This window comes from Molothrus aeneus, chromosome 13 (assembly GCF_037042795.1).
Source record: "Molothrus aeneus isolate 106 chromosome 13, BPBGC_Maene_1.0, whole genome shotgun sequence".
Lineage (NCBI taxonomy): Eukaryota > Metazoa > Chordata > Aves > Passeriformes > Icteridae > Molothrus > Molothrus aeneus.
Genome location: NC_089658.1, coordinates 12,341,561 through 12,365,854, shown reverse-complemented (window position 1 = coordinate 12,365,854; position 24,294 = coordinate 12,341,561). Strand labels below are relative to the sequence as shown.

Sequence of the window (24,294 nt, the reverse complement as noted above, 5' to 3'; positions counted from 1 at the left end):
CTTGGTTAGCAGAGGATGGAGAAGCACAGGGAGCACAGGCCAGAGAGACCTCAGCTGCTAAACCTATGCTCACCCCAGAGCCAGAGGGTTTAAATAGCTCCTGTGGCAGCAGAATGGAAACAGCACTGAATACAAGCACTCTGAGAAGAAAATGTTCATGGGTACTGCAGACATGGTTTTGTTCACAAAACCATTTGTTGTTGAGGAAGCCTTAAGGTTTTTCCACTCTGGAGCTGGTTCTTGAGAATTTATGGATTTTTTTCATGATGACACAGAGTAGTTTGGTGAAAATAAACATACTGATTTATTGATTGAGGGAAGAGGTAAACATGCATAGGAAAGGTGAAGTTGCATTGAAGAAGGAACACAAAATTCTGACCGTTTGATTGATCCTGATTGGAAATATTGTGCTCTTATATCACAAGGACAGTGTGCAGAGGAAACTCACTTTCTTCTTCTGGATTTTCATGATTGTCTTGAGAAGCAGAGAACAACCAACCTTCCACCCAAAAATTTATTCCATCCATAAAACCCCTCTCCGCAATTCTCAGCATCTCTCATTTTTTAACATAGCACCACACACACATTACGAATGGCTTAAGTACAAAATTAGAAAACTTAAAGTAATTTTGAATATTATTTTACAAAAAAAGAGCTGTCTCTGGATAGAGAACTCCTTGACCACATTTTAGACTACATTACAATCTTGTATTCAGATAAAGGAAAGAACATACCAAAGTTATGGACATCAACCTTTTTTATTAACAGGTACTCCCTTTATTTTAAGACACCTGCAAGGAGCCAAGTCAGCAGTCAAAATTACTGCATACACTAAAATTAACTAAGGCTTTTTTTCCCCATCACCATTTTTCTCCAGCTTACTCTAAGAGGTCTCCATCAATTTCTTGTTTTCCTCATGGATGCACAAAATATTTAAGTGCTAAGAACTTTTACCATTACAAGTATCTAATTCCAGAATGGATCAACAGCTGTCATTACTAGACAGTTCATTTTTAAACCAGAATAATAAAACTGCTTAGTATCAAGAAGCTTGTACCTCAAAAATATTATGAGGAGAAATGGTCCTTACTGTAATAAACAGTCACTCGTTCTTGTTTGTATTGATTCTAGAATAAGAATTCATTCCAGATATTTGCTAATTAGAAGCAAATCAACACAATCCTCACTACTATTACCACAGATAACACCGTTTTTTTGGAGATTTTCCCCCCAAACACAAATAGAGTATTTTATTGGTCCCAAAGCCATACATGACAATTAGAAAAAAACATGATTGATGGATATGACCCCTTTTTTTGGCTGCTTGCTCTGGACGTAGGTTGGTATCAAAACACTTTCAGCAGTCTTCATAAAGGATTTCATCTATTGGAACATCATTTTCTGTCACAGGCACTGATTCACAAATCTGTTCTCTAAAAGCCAAAGCAATCGTGTAAGGCTTTCCACGGGGATGTTTCATACATCTTTCAAGATAGGTATCATAATATCCTTTCCCTCTTCCCAATCTGTTGCCTTTTTTGTCAAACCCAAGGCCTGGCATGAAGATAAGGTCAAGACCTCCTGCAGAAAAATGAAATAAGCATTAGTGGATGCCCTGTGGATTTCCTGATGGCTTGACTACAACCACATAACTTCAGACATTTGCAAGAACACAGGCTTTGTGTTTTGTAAAATGCTTCCCTTTCTTTGATCAGATGAAAAATACTTTGAATACTAAACCTGCAAATTTACATTTTCATCTATCAATTGCGTACTAGTTCAGCTGAAAAATAATTAGATCTTGAAAAGCTGGATGGGAAAAAAAACCCTGCATTTTGACAAATTTATTTTATCATTTTAACCCCACACTTCCAAATACAAATTATTATGACTCTAAATCAGACAGAGACTGAACTCAGGGAAATTAAATGCAGGAGGAATCAGAAAATCAAATGAACTTCAACATCAGACACAAAATAGAAAAGGAAAAAAAGGATGAAAAGAAGATGTGTAAGAGAGAGGGGAGACATCTTCTTGACACCACTGTAAGATGACATGAACCTTCTCTTGACCTTCCAAACCCAAAAATCCTTGAATACAATGTATTCTGAAAATGGTAATTTTCCCTCCTATACCAAGATGAAGATTTGAAGGCTTTTCCCTTCATGGTGTCAGGCTCCTTTTGTCCCAAAGGATTTTCTTTCTTGGTCTCCAGCAATTTTCTCTGTTGTTCCAGCAGCACACAGAGGCATTCTGCTTGCCTGCCCTAAATATCCTTCCTTCCGGGATTCTTGTGAGATTGCACTTTATTGGAACTCAAAATCAGTTAAAAAGCTGAGAGAAGAAGCATAATCTGCTAATGACCTGGACTGGCTGGTGAAACTCCAAGAGAAGACCCCACCAACCAGCTCCAGATAAAAAGACAAGAGCTCTTGCTTTGCTCCTGCTCTGTCAGGGGATGTGGATCAGCACCATGCCAGGGAGCCAGCTCCAATTTACACTTGGCTGCACACCTGTTTCAGGAGCTGATTCCCATCTCTGAAACCATCTGCCACGAGCAGTGACCACCAGGCATGGAGGCTGCTGCACATCCCTGTCACTTCTGCAAGGCTGGCACGTTCAGTGTGACAAGTCTTGCACAGACATCCTCCAAACAAATGAGCTGGACTGGCCTGGTGCTGACTCCTGAACCCAGGAACATCCCATTTAGTCCTTTCACAAAGCAAAGAAAGTCTTTTATTTCTTGCTGCTGTAGCAGACAGACACTTAGTGAGAGAAGGGCAGGGAGTGGAAAGGCAGCACAGACTAAAAGACAGCTGACATGAGTCTGGAAAGAAAGAAAATACAGAGTCTCAGTCCACTGCTTCTGCCTTCTTACAGGAACAGTGCTTAGCCTTGAGCAGCTTTTCTGTGACCAGACTGTGCTCCTTTAGCAGAGGCTGGACCTGGTCAAGTATTTTTCTGCTTTTTCCATGTCCACACCTAATCCTTCCTGCCATTTTGGGCTGAGCTGCTTTTAGTACATCTGAGGGATGATGCCCAGCACTGAAGGAGATGTGTGGGAGCATGTACTGGAAAAGCCAAAGCAAGGCAGAGTTTTTCAGTTTAGAGGGATTCCCATCTGAGATCACATATCAGCTCCAAACTCTGCCTGGAAGAGCATGTTAACAGTTCACATAAGACCAACTCATTTGCACACACTTCCCAGGCTCCTGGAGATTTCCTTCAACTCTTCATTGTTCAGAGAAGAGTCACTGACATGAGCACTCGTCCATCAGGATCTGATGTCTTAATTAGAACATTGATATAAAATATGCAAGGTAACACAGTGCAAAATGCTTAGAGAACATCAATCTTGCAAATCCAGCAAGAAGCACAGTTTTTCTAAGGAGGTCAGGGGAGTAAGGGGAGAGAATTAGCCAAGGCACAGACCAGAGATTAATACTGGTTGGATTAAAAAGGAGTCGGGGTGTTTTACCACACTGCAGTCAACTTTTGATTCAGAGGACAGTGAAAATGGTAAACAAAAAGAGCCCCAAAGGCAGAATTATGGTCTCCCTGAAAAGAGATGTCATTTTAATGGTACCACCATGTACAACAGTTTGGACATACCACATCATATTCCCTCGGTTTGCTCTTGCCAATTGTCAGGCCTGTGGGCTAGGACCTAGCAACCAGCTCCCTGTTAGCAAGCTCAGGAATAGATTCTGCAGCTCAAATCCTCCCCAAGTTACTCCTACTTATCTTCTCCACAACCTGCCTCACATCAACCTTGTGGAGGTATTGAGGTGGCTCAAAAGCAGTAAGTTCCAATCAGTCATGATGCACAGAACTAAACACACTCTGCCTCACAGTGTGCTTCAGTCGTTTTCACTCCAGGTGCCTCTCGAGACAAAAAGCAGAAACATTTGCAGTCTGCTGCTGGCAGGAAGAATGCACACAAGGGGCAAATCTGCAGAGCAAAAAGGTGCCATTTCTCCTTACATTTGTGTTAGAGACACGAAGAAGACAAGTCAGGGGAAACACTAGGGAAAGAGGAAAGTGGCAAAGACAGTGAAGGGAAGAAATATATTTTCTGTGGAGTTTAACTGGCACCTCAAGTGAATTTAGATGTATTAAAGCACTGTTTTCCTCTGGGTTCTCTGAAGAAACAGGGACTCTTTTAACAAGTTGGCTCCTCTATAATCATGGGGGTTTTAAGTTGGAGAACTCAAACAATCTTATGAAAACCTCAATATGAAGAATTATGCTGTAAATACTGTAATGGTTACCCTTATATTTTTCTTCTGTGGAGCACAGCAATACTGACTGCCTTGCTCTGATTCACAACATGTTTTCTGATATTCATGCAACTCACACTGCACAAGGTTTAAGTAAAATGTCTTTCAAGACTTTTGGTAGAAAAAATGACACAACTAACCCTGCAAGAAACCCAAGGGCAGCTCGAGCAGCATTAGTCCCAAATCCTGTATCAAGATCTAGAATGGATGGCAGAGAGCTGCATGGACTAAATGTTTCCCTGACATGTAACTTGGGGAGGAAAAAAACCTCTTGTGGTTCTGTGGCTGTGTGGGGGAAGAGCTGTCACAGGAAGAGAGGTGACACACAGATGAGACCAAGATTGCAGACACTTAAGATTGTTATCAGCACTGAGGGTACATCAACAGGATGGCAGCTGAGGATAAGAACATGCCCCCTGTGGCACGGGGTCCTCATGCTCCCCAGCTCTCCCAGCCCTGCAGGATTACTGCCTGCCACTCAGGACTGTGGCTTTCTCTGTCCTCACATCCTAGCCCTTGCTCTTACAGCCCACTGTGTGAAATGGCATCCTTGTCCCTGAGACAACAGAGCAGGTACTTGAAAATCAAACACCACATCAGGTGTTTTAGTGCCTCATCAAACATGTTAAGGAAAGTCTCACATTTGACATCTGCCCATCTCCTTGCCATGTCCACTGTCTCCCATGTGTCTGTAGACATTAACTGCTGGTTCTTGGATCCCCAAGGGTCCTGAGACCACATGCCAGGAGCCCAGGAAAGCACATCCACAGTCAAGAGAGTTTTGTTACAGGTGAGCTGTGCTTCTCCTGGAAAACTTGCATGTGGTCTGCAAATTGCTGGAAACACTATCTCAACCAACAACATTTTGCTCCAACTTCTATGTAGAGAATATCCATGGTTCTTGCACACTTTAAGCTACTGGGTATATGAGTAAGGTTAATAATTATGATGACAGTCACTTAATACTCAGTGTATCTATGGCATAAGCTCTTGTGGCTACAACGGCTCCAAATGTGTAGCACCATGAGTGAAATAATAACCCTGACTTATCTATCAGTGTGGGCACACAGCCATGCTGACACGGCCACACAGGCTTCATTTATACTGCTAAGTGCAGCACAGCCAGAAAACAAATTGATTTACAGGATCACAGGTGGTCAATACCTTAATTGTCAGCACAGTGTCTGGCACTGCCGGACCAGGTGACACCCATGACTGCTCCAGGGGACAAGACTGCCTTGTGCAGTAAAGGCAGAAGGGGACAGGTCTGACTACTCCAGACAAAGGAAGAGAGGCCAAGTTCTGTGAAGTGTGGACAAGATGTATCTGTGCCACTTATCCCTGTGTTGTTTGGCAGTGTAGATGGAGTCACAGCTTCTGAACCTGTCCTGTGGGTGTACAGGCACACTCTGTTTGCACTGACACCCTTACAGTGATGTAGACATACCTTATGTCACTGAGGACTGAAATGACTGGCCCAAGGACTCAAGAAACGAAATGTGTGGCAAAACTACATTCAAGAGGCAGGTGTGCAAGCTGCACATGCCCTGACACAGCCAGCAGACCAAAGCATTAGCATCCCCTCTGAGTGTTTTAAATAAGAATACAGTTTCGTTTCCTCGAGGCAGCCGCAGTGAACCTCAGTTTGGCAGTGCATTTCTCATTACCTTTCATGATGGTATCAGGTTTGATTTGTTCCTCAGGGAAGGATTTTCTCCTTGCACCTCATTACCTCTCTTCTCCTTAATCTGATGTTCCTATTTGAAATGCCAGCCGGCATTTTCAGAAGTGTTCTTGGCAATGGTTAATTATAGAAGGGTCCATCAAACTGAACAGATACAGGTCATGTAAAGACTGCTGGGGACTTGTTCTGCCCTCAGAAGGAGCAGCCAGCATGGCCTCTCTCCTCCCAGCTTCGAAGGGGCTCCACCAGGCTGTTGTCACCCGCTGTGAGGGGTCATTCATCTCCCCCTGCACAGCTTGACATCCCTAATGGAAGCTGAAACTGAAATACTCTGTCATCCCCACTTCTCATCCCTTGCTGCCACTTGCTTTGTGGGCACAGCAAAGCACCTGGGACCCATCAAAGTGGGAGCTAGGACTCTTTTGATCCTCTCCTCAAAAGCACTGTCAGAGGATGGGGCAGAGGCTGAGCTGCAGCAGCTCCTGTGTGCCTGTGAAGAACAGCAATGTGCTCACACGAACCACGCTCGCAGCAGAGGCTGTCTGAGCCTACAAGAGGTCAACAGTGATCAGCTCCAGGTCACTGCTGCTGCTCCTCACAGCAGCAGCTGTGCAGTTTGAGCTTCCCCTGAAGCACAGAAGTGTGTGCATTGTTTACTCCATCACCACAAGGATGGCTGGATCCTCACAATCTGGTACCTTGGGCAAGAATGAGTTTTCCAGTGGTTGGTTTTGTTCCACACACACCACCTCTCTCATGCTTTGCTCAGATATAAATGATTTCATAAGGTGCAGGAGCAGAAGAACCAGGCCAAGAACAGCTTTCTGTTTAAAGGAAAGGAGTGTTCATGTTGCTGTGCCACCATAAACAATGTCAGATCTGTGCAAAACCTCTGCTGAGCTCATGAGTAATTAAAAGCTCTTGATTACAAGGAATGAAAATTTACTTTGGTCCTTTTCTGACCTAGCAAAGACCACAATGGATTAAAAGGCAAACCCTGTTTCAGGAAAACCTTACTTTTCAGAATGAAGAGTGCAGTAACCATCTGCTGCCTCTGTATCTGCTACCCCAGCAGAGAGGAAAAAAATAACTCAATGACTTGATCCCTAATATCTTAGTCTTGGTGACATGCAGGGTATGAGCCAATGGATTGGAATAACTCAGGAATTTCTAATTAATGACAGAGTCATCACTGCAACTTTAATTATTGTCAACATTAGCACAGTTAGGCCTTTTGGGTAGGTGTGTGCTTTCAACACATAAGATCACCACCCTGTTCTGTATTTACACAGCACCTAACACTGTGGTCTGAGTTAATCACCAGATCTAGGGGAAAACAACTCCACAAAAATATTTTGCTTATGCTGCAGCAAAACAAATCCCTTCCCTTTTATGGTTTCTCCTAGAACATCCTGGGTGCCCCAGCACCACTCCTGAGGTTACCAACGCTTACTGTTTCCTTCCAGATAAAAAGGTTTCTGCCCTTTGGAAAAAACCTGCCCTGGGTTTTGAGCACACCATCTCTGCTCTCACTTGTCTCTTGGTATAAGATCAAAAAGGGAAATGCCAGATCTGTTCACTACAGACCTGATCCAGACCCTGCTGAGGTGCATGGTTCCCAAAGGGCTGGGATTGCTTCCAGAGGAAACAAGCTCTTTCCCCCACAAACCCCTGGAGAAGACAGACACTGTTACATGCCCAAGGAGACAAAAACATTATCCTTTGCTGCAGCTCATAAACATTTGAAAAAAAGGCATTCATCCAAACCCAATGAGCTGCACATCCAGTAACTCAGAGGATTGCAGACACAAACAGCAATATTGCTTGCCTTGACCCAAGCTAGTCTGCTAAAATGCAAATACAATCCCTTAAAAAGAAAGGAAACTTTTAACTGATAATTCTTATTTGCTTACATGATACACTGTCAGAAGCTCAGTGTGAATTCTCATCCCCTTGGAAACTCAAGTTCCAACATGAAGGACCACATCCTCAGTTGCTCCAGATTCACGTTGCCCCGTTGACTTGTCTCTGCACCTACCTTGGGAACTACATGAAAAATATCCTGTAATACTGACATGAGTTTGAGAAGAATGAATTCTTTTCTCTTGTAGATATGTGACCTTGGCTGTTCATAAAAAGCTCTCCTTGAGTTCTCATTTTGTAGCCTCCTTAAGGTCCCAGATACCTAACAGGACCTAAAGTTGTGTTTCTTATCAGAGTAAAAAACCAGCTCATTTTAAACTGCAGTCAGTAGCTTTTCCTCCAGGTGTTTCCCCTGAGAACATCTTTAATTGTGCATTACCACATCAGCAGGACACATTGTTTTCTACCTATTCTCAGACACCTGTTGTTCCAGAATCACAGAATACTTTGAGTTGAAAGGGACCCACAAGGATTATTGAGCCCAACTCTTAAGTGAGCAGCCCACACCACCTTGATTGAACACACAGCCCTGGCATCACAGCCACCATGCTCTGACCAACTGAGCTCATCTCAGGGTGTTGCTGCAGAAGGAGCCAGAGGAGATACCCAGCACAGGAATCAAAAGTCAAAGCATCCAAATCTCACAGGCTCCATCCACAGCTTCCTGCTATGGGACACACCATTAAGTCCTCAAAACTTCAACTCCTCCAGGGAGAAATGCTCTTAATACCAGGGGTAATTGCTTTATTTTCATTCCTGTGTATGGGAATTGCAGGCAGCAGGAAGGTGCTGTCTCCTTTGGTGTTCCAAAGAACATTTTGCACACCCATACCCCACCTTTCACAGCCATACAGATGCCAAGCAGACTATCTCCTCTGCAATCCTGGTGCCCCTGCCACTGGCATGACACAGACAGCCTCTGTTATTACTTCAATAAAATATTTTGCAGAAAATAGAACCATCAGCAGAATCTACAAGCAAGCACTGAGCAACTCAGCGTTTATCTGTCTGCTCATCCATGTCAGTGCTTTGTGTCAGCATGAAACATTGGTCTTCACAGTTCACACTTGCCCTGCTGAACTACAGCATAATAAAATATTTATCTGCCTCCCTGAGAAGCTACATGATAGCCATCACTCATAAAGGTTTAAAACAACAGAGTGGCAGCCACTTGCCCGTTATTAAATCTCAAAAACACATAATAAAGCTGCTTGATCAGCTCCTCTGCTACTGAGCTGTGCTCAAATAAATACCTCTGATTTTGAATTAAACCAAAATCTTGCAGGTTTAGTGCCAATGCATCCGACAAGCTAAGTGCAGTGAACAACATCAGCTAAAGTTTGTCAGCCCTGCTCAAACAAACCTATCCTGCTCCACAGATAAACGTCCCTTCATGTTTCACCAGAAAAGCTTCTGTACAAGGTTAAGACTTGTGTTTCTGGCTGGTTTCACAATGTGGAAATGCTGTGTGAGGCTATAACCATCACACTCATTTCCCCTGAGGTTTAACTTACAGTAAGATGGGGACCAGAGTCTCATTTTCAGAGCTCCTCCTAAAAGAAAATTTGAAAATTATTTTTCTTTTTCACTATTATTCATTGAGCCTGCATAAGCCCTGTAAATAAAACACGATCACTCAATGCCACCCACAAAATGTCTGGTATTGCAAATTCAGAGTAAAGGAAAAAATAGCTTAGAACTTCCCAGTCATCAGTCTGTGAAAAATGACTTAATCTGTTTCTGATATTCATATATGTGAGCACAGTCTGATTGGGAAAACATGGGCAATCAAAAATGTTTGGTTCCAAGGCTTGCACCTGGATTCTCCTGTGATTTTAAACCACCAAAATACTCTGAAACCAGATGTACCAAGGAGCAATTCCAAAGAGAGGAGAAATGGCATTAGAGCCACTTTACAGCACATCAACATATCTTGTTAAATCAGCAAATGCTGACTACAAATCTGCTCCTTTAGAGAAACTCACAAAGCATTGATGCTTGAACTGTTTATGTGGGAATACTGCTGCATCCTAAAATACAAGGATCTTTGTGTTTTTATGGGAATTTCTTTATGGTCTTATCAGCTACACTTCCATGGTGTTTGCCTGAGCATTCATTTGAATACTCCCACTGGATACACGTGCATGTCTTCACTCTTGGTCCTCTTTTGCATACTTCTGTCTGGGTATTTTTAAGTTAAAATAAGACAGAGGTGAATCATCTGGGGTTTTTTCAATACTTTATGCATCACTACCAATATTTCCAATACCCTTTGACTCACTCACCAGATAGCTTATCATAAAATACGCAGAATTACTCATGAAATATGAAGAGATGAGACAACAACTTCCAAGTCAGTGGAAAACCTGGCTCTCCTGTAAGGAGTGACACCACTTGATGGGAATATCAGGCTGCTTACAGGCAGGGCTTATTGTACATGCAGAGTCAGCTGGTTGGGAGGTGATGGCACCTTCATAGTTGCTGTCAAATGCGTTAACACCACAACAGCTGAGAAATCCTGCTTCTTCCGTCACAAGATTTTATTTTATCTTTTTAAGCTTGCACAGTTTAAAAATCCGGTTCTCCCTGGAATCCTATCCCTCCCTCACTTCAATCCCCAATTTTTATGGGAAATTAGGCTGGAGCATTTGCTCTCCTGTGTGTGTGAGAGCAATGCCTAGATGAGATTTTAATTATAGGAAAGCAGCCAAAATGACACCAATGCTCCATGGTAAATGTATGGAATGCTGACACCTGCCGGCAAAAGGCTTCATGTCACTCCTGGACAGGAATCTGCCCTCATCTACATCCCAAAAAACTCATTCCCATCTCACGTGCACAACAGGCAGCCCAAGCAGGGACTGAGCGCAGCATGACACCAAACATGAAGATCCAGAGCTATCCTTACCCCATGAAACAGCAGCATGAATGTCCTGCTCCCTGAAAACCAGTGGCTCTGGGCCAGTCCAAGGAGTTTCCCACATCCACAGGAATAACTGTGTATTTTGAATCTCAGCAAAACCAGCAGGGATTAACTGTGCCAGAAAAACAGATCTTTTGTAGTTGGAAAAGTGCTGACCTGATTTAATAGCCCACTAAGCTGGCAGTACACCAATGCTAGGAAAAAGAAAGGGGAAAAAAAAGTCACAAATTTCTGCCAGATTCATGAGCAGAATCTGCTCAGCAGCAAGTACCAGAGATGGTACCTGGCATGAGGGGATGAGGGGAGCACAGAGCTGGGCACAAGGAAAGGGCAGCAGAACTGTCCTCTCTGGCAGCAAGGAGGGCAGAGCTGTCTCACCAAAGCACATCTTCAACCCCCATTCCCCACACAGGTGGGCAGCAGGGAAAAGCTTCCTCTCCTGCTCCCCAGAGTGTGTGCACAGAGACGAGCTTGGTGCTGGGTCTTCCCTCCCAAAAGATGAAAATAAAGGGAGACAAAGATGTCTGTTTGGATAATTACTGCAGCCAGAGATACTTGCACATTGGCATTTCTCCTGCATGAGTTGTACAGGCTCCTGCCACACTCCAGAAATGAATTTCACCTCTTATCTACCTTTCAAAGACTCCTGTCTCTAGGAAACTCTATGAAAAAAAATGACAATGCTACTGTTCACACTCACTGGAGCAAAACTAGCCCTTTGAAACAAAACCCTTGAGAGTCACTTGCAGTGACTTCAAGGCCCTTGCCCATGTTGCTTTCACGTCTCTTCAAACTTTAATTGAGTACAGCAGAAGTAATCTTCTCAGTTGTTTTGATGAGTTTTCTGCAAGAAGGCAAACGTGGATGTGACACTTAAGATGATTACAAGGAAAAACAGTCTTTTAAAGCCTTAATGATCTTTATGGAAGCAAAAAGCTGTAGTGTTTCAGAGCTCTCAGCCTTTCAGGTTCACTGCGGGACACCCTGGCATGGGTGGTATTAAATTAAACCACACAGTGCTCATGGTTTAGTCTGCACAAAGGAGATTCAGGACATAAGGACACCAAAGGGCATTACAAAGCAACACCATAAAAACATATGAACTTTTGCATTTCAGAGCATTTTTTAAAAAACCTGAAAAAAAAAGGTCTCTGTATTGTGTCATACCTGTTTCTGAAAAGAAGCACTGGGAGAAACTCAGGTAAAAGTGCCTGCCTTCACTTAGCAAATTAAGTGTTGATTATTGAGCTGTTTCACAGAGTTCTGGAAGCTGGTGCAGACCTCAAGGGAAGGGCTGAGACCAGCTCCAGGGGAAAGACACCCCAGTGCCAGGATGGAGTCACACATCTTTCAGCTGAAGGCTGGGATGCAGAAAAACCCTGAGGAAAACCTGTTATCACCTGAAATGTTTTATCTCCAAGGAAGCTCTTAGCTCTACCTGCTAAGAACAAGCAGGATGGAATAATATAAAATTATTTTATAGATCTTTTCTAGTGGAACAGGCCCTTTTGTAATGATGTGTCATTGTGGAATACTGGTGTGGAAACCTCTGAGAGATCTGCCCAGTGAGCTGATCTGAAAAGCAGTGTTATGGTTTATACAGAAAGAATTAACATCTCCAGTGCCACCACATGCATTTCACAGTATTTCTTTACCTGGGCATAAAATTTTCTCCCAGGCATCTTTTTTTCCAGAATAACATCAGAGAGATTGTAAATGTTGAAAGAGCAATGGCTGGAACTCCTACGGAAAAGCTTCACTACAAGAAAAATAAAACAGTCAAAGTTTGATAGAAAAGAATACAATAGTATTCACAGTACAGGTGCAACTAAACAATGAATAATAAAAAGAATGTAACTCAAACATCCTTATTTACTTCTCATCATAGAAAAATGAAGTATCCCTTGAACTGAAAGCAGCAAATTTAAAATGAATACAAGGAACATAATATTTCACATGTCGCAAGAGCATAATATAATATTAACATAATAAGGAACATAATATTTCACATTACAACTAACTAACCAGTACAACTCACAGCTGTTGGAAGGCAGCACAGCCAAGGGCTTAATACAAATAAAATTAGATGCTTAGAGGAATGCTCCAAATGCCTGCTGGAAAGAGAAACCAGAACCTGTTTGTAAGGCAATAATCTGGGGACTGCAGCTGCAGAGGTAGGAAGATCCTTCAGTTATTGCTACACAGCTCCAAGTTGAGAGATTTCCTGACTCTTGTAAAACATGTGAGGCTGTATTGCATGTCCAGATCCTGCACTGTGAGGGGAAGGATCCTCTCTCCACAGCAAGATTCATGACCAGAATGTTAATGCCTCATTTGCGCTGAATTTTGCTCTTCTTTTGCATATCAAAAATACTATGGATCATTGTCTCCAAACAGAAGTTCATTCCAAACTTTAAATCATTTCATTAAAAAATAAATTACATTAGCAGCTAAGCCTCGATTTTCAATTTTGCATTGTGCCATGCTCTCAGGTTTTCTTTTTATGACCAGTGTAAAAAGATTTTAAATTATAATCTATCCCTTGACATATTTTGTACTGCAAGTTTTAATCAAGTCTCCCAGAGGAAAAGAAAATCTAATAGTACCTTCAATCACTTTACAATCTTGTTTGGGGTATTTTTTTGGTTTTTTTTTTCCTAAGCAGAAACATTTAACATCTCTGCTTCTCGTACCCATATTTCATTTATTCTTGATACATTCCCATCTGCATATAGCTCATTTAAATATTCCCAGCTACCTCTGAGCATTGTTTACTACATATCTTTTTTCAGAATGATTAGCATCATTTTGTATGGTCCCATTATGCCTTCATGGACAGCTGAAGTAGGATAATAGACCTTCCCTATTCCTTCAAGCCACAGCATTTTCTTTCACAAGTGTTTTTTATTTCTAAACTCTAATGTGCCTCATCTTTCAAAATCCTCTCACTTCTGGTGCATGTTTTTTGGGGGGGTGGGGGAGGAACCCATTATCCTTTTTTTAAATCCCATTTTATTTTGCAGTTCTAAGTCAAAACTATTCCTCTTAAGACTGTGCTGTCATCAATTCAGTCACACTTCTCAAGAACTGTGCTAAAATTTGGAATAACTAAGAATACTGATGGCATCACAAGGCCATCAGTCCTGGCAGCAAATGCAGAATCTTTGAATGCATGAATAAATAGCAGGAATTTAAAGACAGGTGAAAAAGAGTTTCTGCAGACAAAAATGCTTATGCAGGGCAAATCCTGATGGCAAAGTTTCAAACAGGTTAATGGTCACTCAGGAATAATTTCAAACTGTTCCAGGTTTGGAACTGTAGCCTAGAGGTAGCCAGCATTTTCCTTGCAAGAGAATCATGTTCCCTGGCATAAACCCTTATAAAGTAAATGCCAGCACCCAGGTAAGCTGTCCCTGTCTGTTTCTGCTACCAGCAGGTTGTTGTAATTTATGCCACAGCAAGCCTCACAGTGTTCTGGAAGTTAAAAGGGCAGAAAGATAAAACTACCTTAACCTTAAAAGCCAACATTCAAAAGGTTATATGAAAACAAAGCTGCAAGAAGTTGCTGCTAGACATATGTTAATACTCCCTTATTTTATTTCAGATTTGGATCTTTTTACTAACAATAAATTTTTTACTGTCATTGAAAGCATTGATTATCTAGCTAATATTGCACTTATTATCTTGAAGTTACAACACAAATGCGTGACCAGTAGGCCACCAAAGTTTTCAGTGCTGAAAATGCCAGAAGTCTCCAAACTAAATTACAAAATACAACTCAAGTTCTTAATACATTCATTTCTTAAAGCAAAAATGCACTATGCTGTAGTTGAGTAGCAGCAGATTATTCAGCATTCCTACATATAAGATGCTATATTGTCAACTGCTGACATTTTTCAGCTTGGGTACTTATGCCAAACTGAGATGGGAGCAGGGGGGTTATGTTTGTTTTATTCCTGCAAAATGGTTCACTGGTTTCCAAGATCACAGCTAGTAAAAAATATTAAAAAAAAAAAAAAAAAAAAAAAGAAAAAGGAGAGGTACTCTGTTGCTCCATGCCCTATAGCAGGAACTTGAAATCTCACCTGTAGCATCCTCACTGGTAGTGATGTGGCTTCAGCACAGTTCAAATCCATTTGAGCCAGGTTTATGCAATGCTGCAAATGTGTGAAAAGCTGGCACAGGCTTAGGAGAGACTGTCAGGGTGAGTTCTGGGGCTCTCTGAAGATGTCCCCCCTCCCTGTGCCACTACTGGAGTCACATCTGCATGGTGGCCCCTTGACTCTTTCTAGGAGCCACAGGGGACGTTACCTCCATCCTGGCTCCTCATTCCCCCTTTGCCACACACATGGCACTGATCTGGCACAGGGTAAACTGGATCCACTCATCTGGGTTCAAAAAATCCCAACAAAAACAGGAGAGGGGAAAGGAGGGGAATAATCTTCACCCAGAACAGCAGGTTGATCCAGCTCACCAGAGAGAGGCAGGAATAGGCTGAAAAGACAAGGAGGGAAAACTCCTTAAGTCAGTATTGGTGCACAGATGGAGCACGTGGAGCTGCAGGCTCAGCTCCTGCCAGACCCATCTCAGCTGTGAGGACTCCAAAGGACTTTCATTTCACTGGCTGCTGCTGTTCCTGCTGTCTGGGGCAAGACTGGGAACTGAAACATGGAAGGAAATGATGACTGAAGTTTCACTGAGACTTTTTTGGCATGGCACCCATTTTCACAACCCCTCACCATCAGCTTCCTTCAATTGCATCAGTCCAAACCTGTGTGGTGGTTCTGAGAAGAAACTTCTGCTGGTGCTGGGCTGCTCCTAACCAAGACTGGTTTCCCAGTAGAGGTCCCAACGTGGCTGCAGGGCCATCTGTGCTGGCACAGGAGAGGACAGGGGGGGACCAAGAGGAGGAGAAAGGGCAGCAGCTTATTTAATCAGGCACTGCCCAAAAGAAACAATCACAAAATATGTCTTTGGTACTATTTAGTGGGGAAAGTACTATAAAACAAGTTTTTCTAAGCCAAGGCAAAAGAGAAAGAAGCCAGCACAGTGGGGAAGGAAATGAGTAAATTGGGATGGAGAATCTTGTATGTCTGGAAGCAGAAAAGTGAAAGACAAACACATGATCTCCTCCCTATTGGCAGGGACAAGCTATTTATGCTGGCCCAGCTGCCCCTGAAATGACAGGCTGGGACTGAGAGCAGGAGGAAGTGGGGAATACAGAGAGAAAGGCCAGAGAAGGACACTTGAGGGAGTTTCAGAGAAGCTGGGCAAAGGGCAGAAGGATAGAAAGTGACATTATAGTGGTAGAGAAATTAAAGCTTGAAAGAGGAGGTTTAGTTCAAGGCTGAGACAAATCTGGGAAATTATTGTTTTTGAAGGAAAGAGAGAAGAAAACTTAAAGTTGGAAAAACAAGCAAAAGAGACTGTATTCACTGGGGGCAGCTCCTCTGCACAACTCAGGCTGCAACAGGATCCTGAGCCTCTGCTGCTGCTTCTCCATCAGTAAATACCACTTGATACCTTTACATCACTGAATGGTGCAGTGATGAAGAGCCCATACAGAAATGCAGATCTCCATCCTGAGGTTTGAATAATGCACAGTAAAGAGGCCTGCAGCTCTAACCTGGGCAGGGAGAAAGCAAACCACTGAGCAGATACTCCCTAGAACAGTCATTAACAGCAAGCAGAGTTCATCTTCTGCCTCTTTGAAAGAGCCCAGACCATTTCACCTGGGTTCATCTCTGAGGGAGTTCACACCTGAGGGACAAGGCCCATGTAATAATGAACTGTGACACCAGGGCAGAATTGACAGAGATTAAGAGGGTGAATTAGGTCTGTACACATAATCCCATATCTTGCATTTCTTAGAAAAGCACATCCCAATCCATTAGAGTAAGCAGATTCAGAGCCATCATTTCTAATAACACTTCATTTTTTGGCCAAGAAAACTATTTAGGCCAAATCCCCTTCTCCCATCATGCAGGTGAATGTTAGAAAAGCTGTTTATAATTTATTGCACACCTTCAGCTACCAGTCAGTAGTTCAGTTATGAACATTTAAGCATATTTGCTCAGGTCCAAGCCTTCCACCTGAGATCCCTGGCCACGTGTCTCCCTTCAAAGAAGCCTCCAAGAATTTTACCATATGGAAACACTCAACCTAGTCTTTTTATCTTTTTTTTTTTTTGTGTGTGTGTGTCCCAGTAAGAATAATCTCTTTTTCAGAAGAATAATTTAGCTTTTCCCTAATAGTTCTCAGAGCAGGTCTAGGTAATAATAAATAACATTACAAATGAGGAAACCCATGTCCAGCTCAGTGAATCACAACACCTCCCTAAACCACACTGAAAATGAAGCTGCTGGCAAATGTTTTTTAAACTTCTGTGGGAGTACTGATAAAAAGCAAACACGGAGTACAGTTTTATCTGATTTACTCCTTCCAAAGTTGTGCAAGGCTTCTACACTTCTGTAAACAAATACTGCAACCTGCCTGGACTTTCATCAGCAGTATTACCTTGGGCAAAACCCATTTATACCTCTGACGGGCAAGGATAAAAATGGGAATTGATACTTATTAGGAAAATGTACCACTGGCTTGCCCCAGAAGTTGTCTAAGTCTTTTCAACAGATACAGCTGGAAATGAACCAAGTCATGCACCTACACACACCCCTACTCCAAAATATCTGAACTTCTTCCACCTTTGTTCTTTCTGTTATTGTGTCCATATAGCCTAACAAAAGCAACTTTTCACATGCCAATGAGACACCCACACATGGTGGAGAAGATGACAGACTTTCTCCTACCACAAAAGCAGTGATCTTTGTTTATGCCAACACGGTGTGATGTGAGTACTGCCAAGGTGAAAAGAGGCAAACCCTGGGTCCAACAGAAAAAAGGATCATCTCCAAAAGGAGGGCAATTCAACATTGCCCATGAGTGCTACCAAAGACTGGGAAACTCTATGCAAAAATTATACCTAGTCTTATATTTGAGCTATTCTTAACAGTAACTATGTCTGATGTTTTAAGGATGGTGTGAATTTAAGTTTTTTGTCATGCAAAATGAATACACTCAGAAATGACATGGCTTATTTATGTACCTGCAGGCTATTTCTTGGAAATTACATAGTAATTTATGCCAGCCATGGGAACATTACTAATGTAACACCATGTTATCTCCTAATAACAATGTAAATGCCTCAGATCACCAAAGTATTTGATAACATCTCTGAGATAAACGTGCCATCCATGTGTCATTCCAACAATGGAGGATGGATGTAGCAGCAAGGCAATTTGCATTCTTGCAAATGTACCAAAGTTCAAAAAAATGTAATAGATGACAAAAAATATAGCAAAAGGAATACATAGACATATTGGGTTGAAGTGTGTGTTTCTGTGGGGACAAATTGGTAGTGTGTATATGATGTTGCAACAGTGGAAGAAAACGAAACTAATTCTCTAATTTACAAAAACTGTTCCAGGATAAAGGACCAAGGTTTGACTTCCAATCCAAATGGCATTATTCCAAATTTACTGTACAAACAGCACAAACAGACTAATATTGAGTTTCAGGCAGAACAAGTCTGACGTGGACATACATCAGTTCTTACAGCTGGTCTCTTGGCACCTCTCTGTAGAGCACAGGAGCCCTTCTGGCATTGCTCTCTGCCCACAGCCTGGTGCAGAGAAGGAAGCAGCAACTCCAGAACTAGCCAGGTACCAAAGTGTGTTCCTGCCTTCCCCATCTTCACTGTCTGGCACCCAGGTACATCTCAGTGCACTTGACACCTGGAAGTCCTTGCTCCCATCATACCTCAAATTGTGTGGTTACTCTGTGATGTCTACAACAGACTTGCTAAATTCAATTAACAGCAGCTCACCAGTAGTACAAAAGCTTGTCCAGAGTGTCTGAACTAAGCTCAGTCAACAGAACTCTGGATATTTTTTATTACCTTCAAAAGTCCCTAAATCCCACCAATAAACACAATTTTTTGACAAACATTGGAAAAACATCAAACAGTGCTAAATATTAAATTTTAAAAAGAAGATCGTATAAGGCAGTGAAATCCCTTGGTAGCTAAGATGTAGACACAGAAAAGATTCTGAATTAGGAAAGAGGTAATGACCAAATAAAAGAGAAACAAACATGGTGAAGCATTCTGGAAAAGTACATTGGCATCCCAAAGCAAATACAAGCCCAAGTTCAATCAAACAGAGTCATAGAAATGTTATGTTCCTTTACCAAGCACTAAAAAGCTGGCAAGTGTGTGAGGTGTGGAAGCTGTCTGCATGGTGAATTTCAACCTGGAGAAAATCTTCCCAGGCTGAGGTTTAAAGCATGAGTTCAATATGAGTTTTCCATTATTAAGATTAAACATTTCTGCAGATGTTTTGAGAAGACATTAAAATGTTTACTGAAAAAATGCAAGTAATGAATGCAAATACACAAAAAGTAAGCTTGTTTACAAGTAGGAGTTGGGGAATTTTAGGTTAAGAGTTGGGTTATATGGGGATCAAAACACACACACACAAGTTTGATCTCAATTAACTTGTACCTTTCCAACCCTATGAAGAATTCAGTGTCTGAGACAGCATTACAAGGTCAAAATAAAATTGTGAGAGAATGATGCTAGAAAAGACTGCAGGCCAACAAAGTCCTTTTATTTTCAGTCTAAAGTCTCAGTCCAGAGAGCTGTTCTACAAGGGCAGGCTCCACATCACCACTGTGATTCATCCATGCAACACAATTTGAAGGATCAAAGATTTCAGAAAATTCTCAGTCTATGGGCATCACCTGAGAAGTTCCCAACCTTTCAGGCAGCACAAACCAAAGTCCTCAGAGTACATCTTAAACCTGTGAATCCCTGACTTTCAGTGGCAGCTTAAACTACCCCCAGCAAGCTCCTCTTTCCTTTACAAGCCTCTACATGACACTGGCTGAGACTGTGCTGAGGATGTTATGGATCAGACCAAGAAGATGATTTATATGGAGGGCTGAGTTTTCTTTCAGCTGGATCAGTGCAGTTGTGTTCCTGCTCTGCTGGCATGTCATTAGGGTGGTACAGAGTAGAGAAAAACAGGCAAGAGAAAGGAGCATCTCTCTACAATGCATAAAAACAAGGTGTAACATTTCATTTCATTCTTGCTATCAAAGTATTTCCTACCAGCCTCCAGGTTACTCCTGCTCAGCAATCCCATGATGCAGCAAGAAAATACTCACCACCAGCAAGAGCTTCCTCTCTTGCAGTGTCATCATCACTGGGCTGAAGAATATTCCAGGATGTCAAAGCAAGTGAAGACATGTCTTCAGCTGATGATAACTTCAGCATGTCCATGTGATTGCTCTGAGGTTTGTAACGGGGGATGAAACACTCCTTGCCTTGCTTAAAAATGTCCTTAATGATTTCTTCTGTCTGGACTTCATCTGGCATGCTCAGGAAGATTGCAATTCTTTTGGATTCTTGGTACTTGGGATGGTCAATCACCTACATGGTAAATTGACACAACTGGTTTATGAAAAGTTTTTGGAAAGATCAATTTACTTTCATTTAATACAAAATATTCATTGAAAAGGGTAGAGATACAAAGTTTGATGCATCATAAAGAGAATAAACTGACTTTGTTGCCTAGTCCAACATTTCTACCATCAGCAAGATCAAAATAGGCATATTTTTGCATCTAGTGAACTAAACACTGCAACACAGGTTTGAGCCAGCAAAAAACAGATATTGCAGACAACCTTCCAATCCCCTAAAGATCTGTGCCATAACAGTGCAGACATCCTCAAATGCCCAGCAAACATCACTGCAGAAAGATACAGCAGGCCAGAACTGCCAGCTTATGCAAGCCAAGAGGGTTTAGCATTCCTTTTCTTCCATCCTTCTTACAGGCTGCACCTCTCATCTGGGTCCAGGCAGAGTGGGAAGTGCCTCAATGATAATAACTCAAAGGAAAATCAGCACCAGAGCAGATGACTGAGGAGCACAAAGTCTTCCAAGAACAGGCCCCTCTTTCTTTTGTTAACCTGAATGTCTTCCCTCCAGCAGGATGAGATACATGACTTCAAACATCACCTGCCTCGAACAGCTGATCTTATTACTGCACATTTTTCAAAGCTTGAAGGAAGGATTGGCCTTGCCATTTTTTGCTTTTCATGAGACTCTGTGCTGGGCTTATAAAAGGCTGAATATAGGAGGGAAAATAAAAAATGCTTATATGGTGAAAAAGTGTTAGCAGACTCATACCCCACTTGTCTCTGCCCATTCCAGACTGAATTCCACATTAAAATTTGAAAGGAGGCTTTTAAAAGCTTGTCTTCTCATTCTCTAGCACCGTATATATTTTGCCACTTACATCTGGACAAAACAGATATAAATGTGCCCCTACTCATTTAAATGTGATTTACTCTTACTCTACACACTTAGACAAAAATCTGTTAAAAATATCAGACAATTGAGAAACTCTCTACTGTCCACAGAACAGAGATCACCAGACGCCCTGCTCAGTGTTTGTATAACTGCAGGGTAACTCACTCTTATGAGCTTTAGCCTTTGCCCTGGCCTTGTCTGGAGATACAAATGCCCCATCTGAGTCAATATACATTCCCACTACATTTTTTATTTTCTTTCCATCACAGCAGTTAAAAACCCAAGTGAAATATTCAGAAGACAGATGTAGTTTTGTAAGGGAAAAAAAAATAAACACTCCAGACTAAATGATGGTGTATGTGTTGCTTGGCCACAGAAACATCTTAATTCCAAACCGTATTTTATTTCCTTTTCTATCTGTCTAACCCTACACATGGATTTTTCCACAGGATTAAGCTCTCAAAAGACCAGAATTTCTTTTGCTGCAAAAAGCAGACTGTTTAGTCCAACTGCAGACTCCAGAAAACAGCCTTGGCTCATGTTGAGAGCCTCCAAAGCCAAAACCTCTCATGGGTTTGGTGAGGAGAGAAACTGAGATACTGAGACTTTCAGACAAGGGCTGTGTGCTCTGGGAACCACACAAGCCCCATCTGCTCTGATGTATCCAGTAACACATTAATCAGGCTGTAAAGGAACAAAAATGAGGTTGAAGATGTAAACCCACATGTGAGCAGGAAGACACAATTTCAGATATTCTCAGAATTGTGTAGATGCTCCTGCTATGACTCGGAGCAGTTTCTGAGAAGACTGAAAAAATTTCCACACTTAACAAATATTATCTCTCCTTTGTTCACCAGCTGATGGCAATTTTTTCAGAATCAGAGCATGCAAATAGCATGACTTTAATCATGAACATAAGCATTAAAAAAGAATAATCACCCAGAAGCTAATTAAATACTAGTGGCTAGGTCAGCCAGTGAAGCTATTTCATTTTGAATTTAAAGATTATTTTGAAATGAGATTTTTCCACTAAAAATATTACTTAGGTGTTATAAAATAACTTGCTTATTTTAATTAGCTACAAGCACTGATGTATGTTACAAAGCCACATTTTTGGCCTTATATAATTCCAAGTATTTTCTCAGCCTGTTCCAAAATTTCTCCATGCCTGCTGTATTAGCCACCACCCATGAGGAAGCCAACTCTACTTTCTGCCACTTGCACAGAGCCACTCTGTCTCAAGCAAGCTCGAGATTTTCAATTTGTGTCAGATTAAGAAAAGGGCAAGATAATTTCAATTTATGTCATATTTCCTGATGCCTTCTTTTAAGCAAAACAAAGGCTGTATCTTTTAGAGTGCTCTCACTAGATGAAATGAGTGCTGTGTTGCTGTGTTTATCAGCAGCAATTAGACAAAGGCTGAGGGCTCCTAAAAATTCAGTACTACATGGGCTAGGTGCTTAAAAGTTGGCTGAGGACTCTGAATTTTTGAAGGGGATGCATACCAGTACTTGCTAAAATTCAAGAGATTTAAGTCTAGGATGTATGATTACTAAAATGCATTATCATGAGGGTAGGACACTACATATAGATATGTTTTTAAAAAGCATTCCCAAGAAAAAAAAGGGTTATATAAATTCCAGTTAAAACTTTCTACAACTTAAAAGTTTCTGTGCTGCCACATCCCACTCATGAAGTGGCTACACATTAGTAGTAAATGAAGTCGATAAAATGATTTGAGAGCCTCTGGCAGGAAAATAACCATATAAATGTAGATCATCTAGAAGTACCCGCTGGTGCTGCAAAAAAAATGAGAACTGTGCTCTATTACATGCAGTGACTGCAAAATAAAATTTTATTATGTTTATTAAAATGATAAAATACATCTATATAAAAACTGTGTAATCCAAACACAAACAGGACATTTCAAAAGTACATACCCATATCACTCTGTGCTAGGATACCAGTTAGGCAAACCCTGCTTGATATCTTTCAGAGTGTGAAAATTATATTAGAAATAAAATTGTGTGGAAGAAACACCGCTGGAAGATACAGAAGGGAGATGACAGAACATAAAACAAGAGTCCAAATCAGGCAGTGGCTGGGTTTTGTATGTAAGGCTAGAGCCAGGCTGGTGTGAAATGTCTGAGATAAACACCTGCCACCACCCCCGAGGCGCCCTGCTTGGGGCGTATGGCAGTCTGCCCCCATTGTCCCCAAAATCCAGGGGTGAGGTGTGACCACCCATGGGAGAACTGTCCCCAGCAGCCAGTGCGAAGTGTGACCACCGCTCAGAGTGGTGAGCACCCAGCACCCAGGGTGATGAGTGACCACTGCTTCAGAATGAAGTGTCCCCAGCACCCCAGGGTGATGTGTGACCACTGCTTCAGAATGAAGTGTCCCCAGCACCCCAGGGTGATGTGTGACCACTGCTTCAGAATGAAGTGTCCCCAGCACCCCAGGGTGATGTGTGACCACTGCTTCAGAATGAAGTGTCCCCAGCACCCCGGGGTGAAGTGTGACCAATGCTCCAAAGTGAAGTGTCACCAGCACCCAGGGCTGATGTGTGACCACTGCTCCAGGCTGAAGTGTCCTCAGCACCCAGGGTGATGTGTGACCACCGCTCCAGGGTAAAGCGTCCCCAGCACGCAGGGCTGCACCGCTCCAGGGTGAAGTGTTCCCAGCACCTAGGGTGAAGTGTGACCACCGCTCCAGGGTGTCCCCAGCACCCAGGGTGATGTGTGCCCACCGCTCCGGGGTGAATTGTGCCCAGCTTTAGCCGCCAGCAGTTGCTGTCACTCCGGCGCCCCCAACCCCGCAGAGCCGAGGGAAGGCTCCGAGGCGGAGCTCACCCCCGCCCGGCGGAAGGGCGCCTGAGTCACGGTTTCGATCACCGGCAGGGCCTGGAAAGTCCCGGCCGCGCTCGCCTGCGAGCCGTGCCCGGCCGTGGCCGGGCCCGGGTGTCCGCACCCACCTTGCGCCCGAGCAGGCGGGACTGGCGCTGCTTCTCGGCCGCGCCGAGCGCCCGCAGGCGCTGCCGCAGCTCCGCCCGCAGCTGCTGCTTGGCCGCCCTCAGCGCCGCCGCCATCGCGCCGCCGTCCCCGGCCCGCTCCAT

At 42.6% G+C, this 24,294-nt stretch overlaps 1 protein-coding gene across 2 annotated transcripts; it reads right to left on the bottom strand.

Moving 5' to 3' along the window:
- Window positions 1-280: 280 nt before the first annotated feature.
- MTHFS (methenyltetrahydrofolate synthetase) lies at window positions 281-24,294 on the bottom strand. Of its 2 annotated transcripts, XM_066558769.1 has the most exons (4): window positions 24,154-24,275; window positions 20,033-20,297; window positions 12,466-12,569; window positions 1,471-1,581 (listed from the first exon to the last, which is right to left on the bottom strand). In XM_066558769.1, exons 1-4 carry the CDS (start codon window positions 24,265-24,267, stop codon window positions 1,477-1,479), a joined length of 588 nt encoding a protein of 195 aa, XP_066414866.1. In that variant the 5' UTR covers window positions 24,268-24,275; the 3' UTR covers window positions 1,471-1,476. The 2 variants fall into 2 exon arrangements, with proteins under 2 accessions (XP_066414865.1, XP_066414866.1); XM_066558768.1 differs by lacking the exon at window positions 12,466-12,569 and having other exon boundaries at window positions 281-1,581; window positions 24,154-24,294.

Bases quoted from the DNA above. Each gene is read 5' to 3' on its own strand.
- MTHFS (XM_066558768.1), bottom strand. From the start codon at position 24,294: ATGGAGCGGGCCGGGGACGGCGGCGCGATGGCGGCGGCGCTGAGGGCG. The intron at 20,298-24,153 runs GTGGGTGCGGAC...TTTACCATGTAG, and splicing joins CCCGCCTGCTCGGGCGCAAG to GTGATTGACCATCCCAAGTA. The intron at 1,582-20,032 runs GTGAGTATTTTC...ATTTTTCTGCAG, and splicing joins AGAGGAAGCTCTTGCTGGTG to GAGGTCTTGACCTTATCTTC.